Raw genomic sequence first — 12,482 nt, 5'->3', positions numbered from 1 at the left:
CTGGCTGACCCCAAACACTCACCTTTTCCATGAATGCCTCTGAGCAGCTGGATAACCTGGACTGGAGGCATCCATGCATTGGTACCCAGTTTCAGATGAAATGTGTGATCATTAGTTCCTGATGGACACTCAACACTGCCTGGCAATCCACTTACATCTCTCTCATGCAACTACTCAAACCTCTCCTCCTTATCTCAAATTGCCCAAACCCTTCTCCAAAGTTAAGAGACTTATCTTACACTTAATCAGAAGCACAGAATCAGGCCGGGTGCGGAGGTTCACACCTGAAATTCTAGCACCCTGGGAGGCTGAGGCGGGTGGATTGTCTGAGCTCAGGAGTTCAAGACCAGCATGAACAAGAGTAAGACCTCATCTGTACTAAAGAAAGGAAAACCAGCCAGCATTGTGGCAGGCACCTGTAGTCTCAGGCACTTGGGAAACTGAGGCAAGAGGATCACTTGAGCCCAAGAGTTTGAGGTTGATGTAAGCTACAATGATGCCACAGTGCTGATCCCAGGGCAACAGAGTAGACTCTTTTTCAAAAAAAAAAAAAATGGAACACACACACAAAAATAAAGTGCAGACTCCATAAGAGATGCTCCCAAGTTGCTTTTCAGCAAATTGTCAAACCTCTTTGCATCATTCTTTCTTTGAAACTCTTCTGCCTTTAAGGAGGAGTAATCCTCTCACTTCTATTCTCAAACTTGCCCATAATTTTCCCCCTTTACCACTTTTTTCTAGTTGTCTTTCCTCTACTTCTTGGACCATAACATCTCCTTATTTCTACAGGATTATTCCCACCAGTTCACAAATATGTTCTAGTATCTTGCATACTAAAAAGAAAAACAGGGCTGGGTGCAGTGGCTTGTGCCTGTAATCCCAACACTTTGGGAGGCTGAGGCAGGAGGATCACTTGAGACAAGGAGTTCAAGAACAGCTTGGGCAAGATAGTGAGATTTGGTCTCTACAAAAAACTGAAAAATTATCCAGGCTTTGTGGCACAGCCACAGGTACACAGGAGGCTGAGGTGGAAGGATTGCTTGAGGCCCAGGAGTTCAAGGTTGCAATAAACTATGATGACACTACTGCACTCCAGCCCCGCAACACAGCAAGACCTCAAAAAAAAAAAAAAAAAGAAAGAAAGAAAGAAAAAAGAAAAATAAATTCTTCCTTCACTCCACGTACGTGTACATCTCTTATCTCCCTCTAATTCATGGCAAAAAACAATCTGTAATCCTTCATCATACCCTACCCTTCAGGAATATTCAACACCATCCACCCCTCTATTTTTTTGTTTGTTTTTTTTTGAGACAGAGTCTCACTCTGTTTCCCTGGGTGGAATACCATAACCTTGCATCCAGCAACCTCAAACTCTTAGACTCAAGCAATCCTTTTGCCTCAGCCACCCAAGTAGCTGGAACTATCAGCACCCACCACAATGCCCAGCTAGTTTTTCTATTTTTTTTTTTTAATAGAGATAGCGTCTTGTTCTTATTCAGATTAACCCCCAAGCTCAACTACATCAGCCTCTCAAAGTGTAAGGATTAAAGGTATGAACCACAGCTTGGTTTTTTTTTTTTTAATTTTAAAAAAACCTACCCTTGGCTTGGTGCCTATAGCACAGTGGTGATGGTGCTGGCCACATACATGGAGGCTGGCAGGTTCCAACCTGGCCCCGGGGCCAGCTAAACAACAGTGGCAACTGCAACAAAAAAATAGCCGGGCATTGTGGAGGGTGCCTTTAGTCCCAGCTACTTGGGAAGCTGAGGCAAGAGAATCGCTGAAGCCCAAGAGTTGGAGGTTGCTGTGAGCTATGACGCCTCAGCACTCTACTGAGAATGACATAGTGAGATTCTGTCTCAAAAAAAAGCCCTACCCTTTTGGCTTCTGATCCCTTTGATTGTTCTTTTTCAACTCCACGGCCCAACTACCCCAGGCTCTTCCTTGTCCCTTTCCTCAGCTTCCTAACCTCTAACTACTCCGCCCTCTTCTCCCCCATCTGCCTTTCTTCCTGGGTAATCACAGGCAGTTTGACTCTTTTAAATATCACCTCTGAAGCGATGCTTTCCTGATTTTTATGTCTAGCTCAGACCTCTCCTCTGAATTTCACACTTACAGCAGCTCCAATTTCTCTATTTGGCATCTCCACTTAGATACCTCACATGCATCTCAAACTTCGCCTGACCAAAGAAAACTCTTGCTTTTCCATCCCAGACCTGCTCCTCCAGCCAGTCTTTGCCCTTTAAATAAATGGATGTAACTATCTACTCAGTTGCTCAAGGCAACAACCTTGGAGGAATCTGTGATTTTCATCTACATCCATGAGTGTATGTCAGTGATTCCTGCTGCAAAAATACTTTTCAGATCTTACAGCTCTCGCCACATCCTGCCTGATCTGGTTCAAACCAACGCACCCGTCCTCCCTCCAATTCATAGACTTATCCCCCCAGGGCGAGGAGTAGAGTGAGGCAAGCCAGGTGCCTAGGGCCTAAGATGTAAAGAGACACCTGAGAGTAAGCAAGTCCCTTGCCTCATCCTAATCCTAGCCCTGACTATCCTTATCTCATTGTCTACCCATCCTTCCCACTGCACTCCCCCCCATTAAAATTCTTCCTATTCCTTCTTGAAAATACTAAACTCCCATTGGCCTCAGGGCCTTTGAACTTTTACCTGGTACACTCTTCTTTCTGCTCATCATGTAGCTGCCCCCTTGTCATCCTTTGGCCTTTGACTAAATTTCACCTCCTCAGTATGGCCTTCATTGACCCTGGTATCTAAAACAGACCTCCCCTTCCAAATTGAACCCTATTAAAGCACATTCAATTCACCACAATGGAGATCACAGTCTATAACTATTTTTCTATTTATCTACTTATTTAGTTACCAACCCTATCACTCAGCATAAGTGCCGTGAGGTCAGTACCCATGCCTGTTAGCAAACCATTGAATCCCTATGGCTGAACACTTGTCATATAGAATTAATCTATAAATATTAGGCAAATGAATGATAAGTCAATGTGTGAATGAGTCAGATTAACTTCCAGAAATTTGCCTTACAACGATAACTTGATAACGTTTCTGGAAAAACACATTACCCATAAAGTAGGGAACTACATAGTATGTAAATTAAGATTGTAGGAATTAGATCCCAGGATTAAATTTCAGCTTAATCGCTTGCCAGTTTTATGGCCTTGGACAAGATTTAGTAGATTTCTCATCTATTGAAAAGGAGATTATAAATAGTACCTACCTAGTAGGGTTGTTGTGAGGATTAAATGAGAACTGGCCAAAGTCTTTAATTATTAAACAAAATTAATTCTTTTTTTTTTTTAATTTTTTTTTTTTGTAGAGACAGAGTCTCACCTTACCGCCTTCAGTAGAGTGCCATGATGTACACAGGACTCACAGCAACCTCTAGCTCTTGGGCTTCCGCGATTCTCCTGCCTCAGCCTCCCAAGCAGCTGGGATTACAGGCACCTGCCACAATGCCCGGCTATTTTTTGGTTGCAGTTCAGCCGGGGCTGGGTTGTGAACCCGCCACCCTCGGTATATGGGGCTGGCGCCTTACTCACTGAGCCACAGGCAAATTAATTCTTATATATGATTCTCATCTATGAAAACTACAGATATATGGAGCTTGAAAACTATTTTTTCCTGTATAAAGATGATTCATTATCAGGAATGAAAATCTGTCCTCTTCACTAAACACACCATCTATCATATGCCAGTCTCTGTGTTAGAAACCAGCTAAACAAACATGAACTAGACATGGTTCCTATCCCCCTGACTCACAGGGTGTTGACACATCACAGCCATTACAGTGCATATAGGGATGTCCAACCATAGCGCATGGCTGACCATGAATGCTTATCTGTAAGCAACTCCATGGCCCAGACCTTTATTTGCTCAGCAGCTTTTTTGTTTGTTTGTTTGTTTGTTTGTTTGTTTTTAGAGACAGAGTTTCACTTTGTTGCCCTTGGTAGAGAGCCGTGGCGTCACAGCTCACAGCAACCTCCAATTCCTGAGCTTAGGCAATTCTCTTGCCTCAGTCTCCCGAGTAGCTGGGACTACAGGCCCCGCCATAATGCCCAGCTATTTTTTTGTTGTTGTTGCAGTTTGGCCAGGCTGGGTTCGAACCTGCCACCCTCAGTATATGGGGCCAGCACCCTGCTCACTGAGCCACAGGCACCGCCCCTGCTCATCAGCTTTTGTTAGCATTTGTGTTTTTAATGTGTGGCCCATGACAGCTCTTAGATAAGCATTTATAGCCAGCTGCAGGCCATGGTTGGACACCCCTGGTGGGCACTGAGAGATAGTCACAATCTATCCCTCTCTCTGTGTCCCTCTCTTTTCCTCCCCACCCCTCATCTCTGCCTTTGTGATTGAGAACATGCTTGATCAGACTAAGGCTCCTCACTGGGGCCATAGAATAGCCTTCTTCTCTGTGGGTATCTACCTGGCTTGGTCTGAGTAATCTCAAGCGCTCCACAGCCAAATTTTAACTCACAATATTGCTCAATATTTATTACTAAATTCTGGACTAGTCTGTTTTCAAGCCATCCCCACTCTACTCTACCTGTCATGACTTGGCAGACTCAGACTGACTTAGGCTTCAGGAAAACTCAGCTTTGACAACTCAATTTCCAGGAAGCCATTCCTGATCCCCCAAGACTGGGTTGAGTACACCTCATTTGCCTTCCCTTAGCAAGCAAGGTTAACTCTGTCACAGCCCTTATCACACTGAATTGTTATCATTGGTCTCCCCACTGCACAATGAGCTCCTTGACAGCAGGCAGTGCACTTTATTCATGTCAGCACACCTACTGTGTGGCAGATACTAGGAGCTCCATAAAATTATAATAAATCAGTGCGATTTCTGTTTACATGTTTTGGGGACTTGGGTGAATTGAGTGGGGTAGGGGCAGGAACGAGATGGGGATGGGCACCAGAGGAGAATGCCCATATTGCTATCACCAGTGAAGCAATAGATTTCCAAGATGCTCCTGGACATATCATGGTCAATTAAAAAAATAACAACCTATGATGGGATATTTTCCCAAAAGATTAAAATGAGAGGATGGATAAGAAAAGAGTGGAGCAAGCAAAAAACATGCATGTAGTCCAGGCTAATATACTTCCTTTCCTTTCCCTTAAGCTAGTAAACTGCATGTTGAGACCCGTGCATGGGATATAAAATAATTTAATGCTGCAATCAACATTTCTTAAAAGTAAAAAGTATAAAACAGGACAGAATTTTAAAAACCAGAACACATCACTTGTAGTAAGAATAAATACTTTACAAAATTTTATAAAATAATTTGATTTGGGGGGGAGGGGTTGAGACAGGGTGTTGCTCTGTTGCCCAGGCTGGAGTGCAGTGGCCTCATCATAGCTCACAGCAACCTTGAAATCCTCAGCTCAAGAGATTCTCCTGCTTCAGCCTCCCAAGTAGTTGGGACTACATGTATGAGCCACCACATCTTTAGATAAGTACATACAGATCATGATGTGACACATTTTTTATATTGTGAGTTGTGGTCAATAAAAATTGGGAAGCTACTGTTAGTATATGCCTATAAGTTGGAGCCAGGCAGTTAGAGGAGCAGTGGAGTTTCCCAGGAAGAGAACTCTAGGGAAGAGGAGAAAAGAGGTGAATTTCTCCACTGAGGGGCTCTAGAGGAAAGATGAAGGCCTTGAAAGGTAAGCAAGGATCTGGTACACACTCGTGGTAGCTGAGAGTAAGTTTTGAATGCTGCTGGAGGCTATAACTCTCAATCACTCGAAAGCCAGCCCACCAACCTCTTACCTTGCAATGTACCCACTAGTCCAGTACTAACTCCCGAAATGATGTCACTTAGCAACCATTCCTTGATTCGGTATTTGGGGAGCCACTCCAAGATAGGTATGAGAGACTTTAGCACACCAAAGGCTCTCTTTCTTGAACAACTGTCAAAAAACAAGTGGAAACTGGGTTTCAAATCCAATCTCAGGCATAAGCAATTGCAAATCACAAAGTTATGCAATGGACTCTGCTGATGTTTATGACTACTTAGAAAAAGAATACAAATTTTATGGACATTACTAACACTGAAGTGCTTCCCATGCATTTGCCAAGAATAATATCTGTTCTTTTAAATGTACTACACTAGAAAACACAGGATTAAGCATCCCCACCCCCTTTTACCTTTCTAATCCTCTGAGAAAATATTCCTACACAAGAACCCATTTTCCTGTCCAGACAGAGACCAGTCAATGTGAAGTCTCTAAATGGAGATTAATTTTCAGACTTCTAAGCCAGGCGCCTTCTGCTTATTACTACTATTTCCTTTCAAGAAAAACAAACACACTCTGTATATTTTAGCAATACAAGCTTGGAGCCAGATTTCACAAAAATTTCAACATGAATGTATACCTTACACCTTTCTGCTTATTATTTTTAAAATTCAACAACCTACAGGTAAAAGAAAAGGTGGATATTATGTGACTGCTGATTTCAATAAATTGTTTTTTTAAACCATGACATTTATAAGAAATCTTAATGACTCAATTTTTGATATTAAGGAATTATTGTTTAGGTATGATAACAGAATGTGGTTATATTTTTCAAAAGAGTCTTTAGGGGTCCATACTAAAATATATAAAGACAAAAAAGATTCACAATATGAGATTTGGTTTGACATAATACTGTAGGGGGTGAACCCTGGTGATGAGTAAAAAATCACGCGGCCGGGGGGCGTCTTTATACAATACTATGTCTACTTTTGTGTACATTTTAAATGTTCTATAATAAAAGATTTTTAAAAAGAATATCTGGCCATGAGTCAAATGCTAAGTTCCTTATGCCTGTGATATCTACTTACGGAAGGCACGTGTGGCCTTAGAGACTGACCGTGTTCCCCAGGGGGTTCCACTGCCTCCTGGGGAAGCTCTTGGAGCGCTCGCGCGCTCCTGTGGTCGAGCTTTTGGTTCTGGGCCCCTAACTGAAGGGGGTCCCGCCTACAAAGGACTCCTACTCAGGCTTACCCAACGTGTCTTTTAAGCTTTCCCCCTTTCTTCCCCCTTTGCACAACCCAGCCCTCACGAGCACTAGGGACCCACTGTACCCGAAAGTGCACTCCAGGTTTCCTCAAGAGGGAAAAAGAGGAGACTCTCCTGTCTCTCCCAGATAAGAGTTCGTTTGGGGCTGGAGACTGACGGAGCCACCCTCCGACCACAGGCAGGGCGGTGTTGAGGCCCCGGACCCAGGCTCAGGCCTCTGGTAGCCGCAGCGGGCGCCCCGGGGTGGCCGCCCGCATACCCGCTGGCCCGCAGGGCGCGCCCTCCCGGCCCGGCGCCCCGCGCCCCCGCGCCGCAGGTCCCCGCGCCGCTACCTGCAGCTTTGGGTCAGGCTCTCCCGCAGAGTCTTGCGCTCCTGCAGGCGCCGCTCGTGCTTTTGCTGGAAGGCGAGTTCGCTGTAGACCGGCCGCGACACCACGTAGCTGTAGCTGTACTCGGGGAGCTGCGGCGGCTGCGACCCGCCGCCCCGCGCTGCCATGACCTGCAAGCCCGAGGACAGTAAGGAGGAAGCAGCTGCGGCGAGGGAGGATAATCGCAGGTGAAGAGCGAGAATCAGAAAGAGGAAACCCCCGGTCAGCTGCCTCTCGGTCCCCACCGGGCTCAGGCCACCCCGGCCAGCTCAACCCCCGCGAGCCTAGTCGGTGTCCCGCAGCACTCGGTTCTGGCGACTCGCCGCCCCACGGCGCACACGGGCACCCTGCAGGCGGACACCAGAGTCCCTGCACCTGCTCTCCGGGGCTCTTCCCCACTCGGAGGGGAACGACCTCCACTTCGGGGACTTCAGAGCTGGACCCAGTCCCCTTGGGCTGCTTGGGCGCTGTCCGCGTCCTGAAACCTCCCCCAAACCTGAGCTGGGAAAGGGGCCAGGGACATGGGCGAGGCGAGAAGAGGACACTCCTTCTCCGCACCTGACCCAAAAGGCAGGCCCCCGGCCCGGGCGTGGGACCCTCGGGGCATGCTCCCGGGGCCTGCGTCTGCGTGCTCTGGGGACAAATTCCTGCAGCCTTAGCAGCTCTCCCGGGGCGAACTTTCTACGAGTGGAGCAAGTCTCTTCCCCGTCCCGTTGTCCTAGTCTCCTGCTCGCTGTGAGGGTCTTAGAAAAAGCTCTCCTGGCCCCTGCCCGCCCGCTCCGTGACCCCCGCTCCGTGCCCCCTCGCCGGTCCCGTCCTCAGCCAGCGGGACCCCGGGGGGACGGATGCCGCCCGCCGGGGCTGAACTCACCTGCTCTGCTCGCGCCCCGCCCTGAATGCCCGGCCCACTGCTGTCCAGCAGCCTTTATAGCGCTGGCAGAAGGCAGTGAGACGTTTTATTTACAGAGCAATAGAGACGCGTTGGTCCAAAGGAAGGACACAAAGGCTGCGGTCTTTCCCTACCGATCCTATCAGGAAGAAATACTACCCCTCCCGCATTCTTTCCCTTTTCCGAGCGGGAAGGCTGAGAATCTTACTGTCACATAGGGGCCACCCGGATCCTCACTCGCCCCACAATTACTAATGCGGGCTGCGAGGTTAGGGGCGGTCCGGCCCGGGAACTCGTTAGTGGAGAGCAGAGCCAGGAAAAAGGTCAGCAATCGCTGTCAGCCCGACCTTGACTCCTAGGTTGTGAATCTGGGAGCACCAGTCTGGCACAGGTGGGGAGCAGAGCAGCGGTGCCAGTTTTCTACGTTAATAAGCCTTTGGATTACTAGAAAGTTTTTTGGAAGTAATCCGGGGGCGGGGACCGTAGAGAGTTCATAATTTACTTATGAATTTTAGATACATACACTTTTCTCTCTATGGATGTTATATATCACAAATATGTCACAACCTAAATGTTGGCCGGGCGCGGTTGCACACGCCTGTAATCCTAGCACTCAGGGAAGCAGAGACTGGAGCGTCGCTTGAGCTCAGTTCTAAACCATCCTGAGCAAGAGCTTCATTTCTATTAAAAATAGGAAAATTAGCCAAGGGTGGTGGCACATGCCAGTCTCAGCTACTCCGGCAGACAAGAGGATGGCTTGAGCCCAGGAGTTTTTGGCCCTCTAGCCTGGGGCAACAGAGTGAGACTCTGTCTCAAAAAAAAAAAAAAGAAAATGTTCAGGTGGCCCCTTTTCTTACCTGAACAGACTGGTCAGATCTTTCTTTCTTCTCGTTCATCTGGACCATCTGAGATGGAGTAAGCTAACTGGAAGAGGGAGCGTGTAAGTTGGATCTACCTGAACTCACCAATGTTTTGTCTTCAGTTGGAATAAATTTTGATAAAACTGACTAATGCACCTTTAAGATGAAGGGTGGAAGGAAGGGTTTGGTAAACCAGAACATTCCTACCCATTTATCAGTGCTCTGAAGTAAATACAGAACAGGCTCCAAAATACCAGTTACCCACCTACCTGGAAATTATAAACCATGATGATAAGCTCCTGGAAACAGAATTTTTTTTCTTTTTTTTTTTAGACAGAGTCTCACTTTGTCGTTGGGCTCAAGCCATTCTTTTGCCTCAGCCTGCCGAGCAGCTGGGACTACAAGCACCCGCAGCAGCGCCCAGCTAGTTGCAGTTTGGCTGGGGCCAGGTTCAAACCCGCCAACCTCGGTATATAGAGCCAGCACCCTAATCACTGAGCCACAGGCGCCGTCCCAAATGGAAATTCTTTTAGGAGAACCTTAGTGTAAATCCTCTTTAATTGTACTCAATTCGGTGGGAGAGGGTGTGTTTTTCTGAGAAAGGAATGACTTAACAGCTGCTTACAGTAGATCTTTAAAGGCTTCCTTGACCCTATGGGGTTAAGAAGTGTTGAAGAAGCAACCTAAAAAGAAAATCCAGGTTATGGACTTTAGAATTTTTATCACCTGCAGAGGAGAGGAAAGGAATCTCTTGTGTTTGCTTTTTTTATGTATACCAGTGGTTCTTAACTAAGGGCTATTTTGTCCCCACAGGGCAATGCCTGTACACATTTTTTGGTTGTCACAGCTGGGGTGATAATATTGGAATCTAGAGAGTTAGAGGCCAGGGATGGCTGCTAAATATCATACTGTGTGGTGTGCCATCCTCTAAGATGTACTTTTGTTAATAAATTGCTATTGTACTAAAAATATTCATCTGTCTACAGGTACATGTATATTTGTGTGTACATTTCTTCTAAGTGGTAAATTATTGCTGGGTGCATAACTCACCTCCACTAAAATGTGGGCAAGATTCTCTCACATATACCTTCAAGGTCCAGTAAAAATCATCTCTTTTGTAAACATTCTTCAATGTTCTCAGTGGGAATTAATCCAGTCCCTTTTCTGGATTCTCTTGACACTTTATCTGATCCTCTCTTAGGGTGCCTCTCATTATCTACCTTAGTATCATAATTTTATTTACATACAAGTCTTATCTCTATCACTAGACAAAAATTTCTTGAGGGCAAGCACTATGTCTCCTTCCAACCATTACTACCTTCTCCCATGTTTTCTGAACATAATTATCTGTAGCCAAAACATACTTTTTTTCAAAACTAAAAATCACTTTACATGCCGATCTACATTTAAAAAAAAAAATTAAGATTACATTACGGATATTTTTGCAGATGAGTACATGTGGATTTTTTCTTAACCTTGGCAAAGGCTGTCTAGGATTCCAAAATATGAACTCATATACAAAGCTCCACAGTAACTCACCTTGATGACTCATGATTATTTTTTTTTTCTTTTTGGAAATAGGATCTGACTCTTAGTCATCAGGCTGGAGTACACAGTCATGGCTCCCGGCATTCTCCAGCCTCTGAGACTGAAGCAATCCCTCTGCCTCAGCCTTTGAGTAGCTAGGACTGGAGGCATCACCATGCACAGCTTTTTTTTTCTTTTTAATTTTTTTGTAGAGACGAGAGTATCTTGGCAAATTATGACAGTGTAATAGGTCATGGATAGATACCTGTTAAATTATTGATCAATTGATAGTTTAATGATGGGAGTTGAAAATCATTTGGTAGGAATGAAGCTAATTTTAAAAGGTGAGAATTGGGCGGTGCCTGTAGCTCAGTGGTTAGGGCACTGTCCACATACACCAGAGCTGGCAGTTAGAACCCAGTCCAGGCCAGCTAAGAACAACAATAGCAACTGCAACAACAACAAAAAAATAGTCAGGCATTGTGGCAGGTGCCTATAGTCCCAGCTACTTGGAAGGCCGAGGCAAGAGGATCACTTGAGCCCAAGAATTTGAGTTTGCTGTGAAGCTATGATGCTACAGCATTCTACCAAGGGTGACGGAGTGAGACTCTGTCTCAAAAAAAAAAAAAAAAAATCAAAGAAAGAATTCTTTGTAAACCTTATATGGCAGTACATTCAATTTAAAACAACTTACAGTGTCAATAAAAATATAACTTCATAGGCTGTGCCTGTAGCTCTGGGCACCAGCCACATAAATCGAGGCTGGAGGGTTTGAACCTAGCCTGGGCCAGCTAACAACAATGACAACTGCAACAAAAAAATAGCCGGGCATTGTGGCAGGTGCCTGTGGTCCCAGTTACTTGGGAGGCTGAGGCAAGAGAATCACTTAAGCATTCCAGACAGTAAGTGCAGAGGAAATCCCTCCAAGGGTGTTAATGGGTTTTTTTAATTATTTTCTTTGTAATTTCCATTTAATTAAAAAAATTCACGCCAAAAAAAAAAAAAAGAGAGAGAGAGAGAGAGAATCGCTTAAGCCCAAGAGGTTGAGGTTGCTGTGAACTGTTAACGCTGCAGCTCTCTACCTAGGGCAAAAGCTTGAGAGTCTATCTAAAAAAAAAAAAAAAAAATATATATATATATATATATATACACACATAATTTCATAAATTCCCCAGAAAAAAGAGGCAATCCTGCATTCTTTAATATGAATCCAAATTTGATATATGATTTTGTAAATTTGTCTCTTGCTAATATAAAATAATGGCATAGTATTTTTTTTGGTTTGTTTTAATGCAATCCCTCTGTTCCTTCCTTTTTCCCTCCCTCCCTCCTTCCCTCCCTCACCTCCTTCCTTCCTTCCTTTCTTTCTTTTTTTGTAGGGAGGATGTCTCACTATGTTGCCCAGGCTGGGGTACAGTAGCTGTTCACACAGGCAGTCATGGCAATGTATGACTTCAAACTCCTGGCTTCAAAGGATCCTCCCACCTCAGCCTCCCAAGTAGCTGGGATTACTGCACCTGCCAATAATGGCATAATTTTCTAAGCAAACAATTTGAGAACCCTTCCATGTTTCTTCCTACTTGAGTGTATTTCACTTTTAAAGTTATCACTGCATATCTTATCTCATGAACTCTGGTTTGTCAATGGAGGGAAAAAAGGGAAACTTGAGGGCTGTTTCAAGTAAATACTAATACGGTACTATCAGTTGAATGTTTGAGTATTCCACTCACTCATTTAATCATGTCTTCATTCATTTATTTATTCTCTCAATAAGTCTTTATTGTGTCCCCTATTTGTGTT

At 45.0% G+C, this 12,482-nt stretch overlaps 1 protein-coding gene across 3 annotated transcripts in view; it reads right to left on the bottom strand.

Annotated features, from left to right (window-relative positions):
* SLC26A4 (solute carrier family 26 member 4) overlaps nt 1-9,394 on the bottom strand; it is a 54,551-nt gene extending 45,157 nt beyond the window's left edge. The window contains exons 1-3 of one of the 3 annotated variants that reach the window (XM_053609258.1): nt 9,153-9,394; nt 7,371-7,537; nt 5,807-5,946 (exon numbers count right to left, since the gene is read on the bottom strand). In XM_053609258.1, the coding sequence (XP_053465233.1) occupies nt 5,807-5,946; nt 7,371-7,537; nt 9,153-9,200 (355 nt within the window). In that variant the 5' untranslated portion in view covers nt 9,201-9,394. Of the gene's footprint in view, nt 1-5,806; nt 5,947-7,370; nt 7,538-7,964; nt 8,170-8,277; nt 8,354-9,152 lie in introns of those variants that run through there. The other 2 variants (XM_053609260.1, XM_053609261.1) reach the window with 2 other exon arrangements.
* Nucleotides 9,395-12,482: the final 3,088 nt, after the last annotated feature.

This window comes from Nycticebus coucang, chromosome 11 (genome assembly GCF_027406575.1).
Source record: "Nycticebus coucang isolate mNycCou1 chromosome 11, mNycCou1.pri, whole genome shotgun sequence".
NCBI lineage: Eukaryota > Metazoa > Chordata > Mammalia > Primates > Lorisidae > Nycticebus > Nycticebus coucang.
Note: the sequence above shows the minus strand (reverse complement) of the source record. Positions and strands in the feature narration are given on the sequence as shown.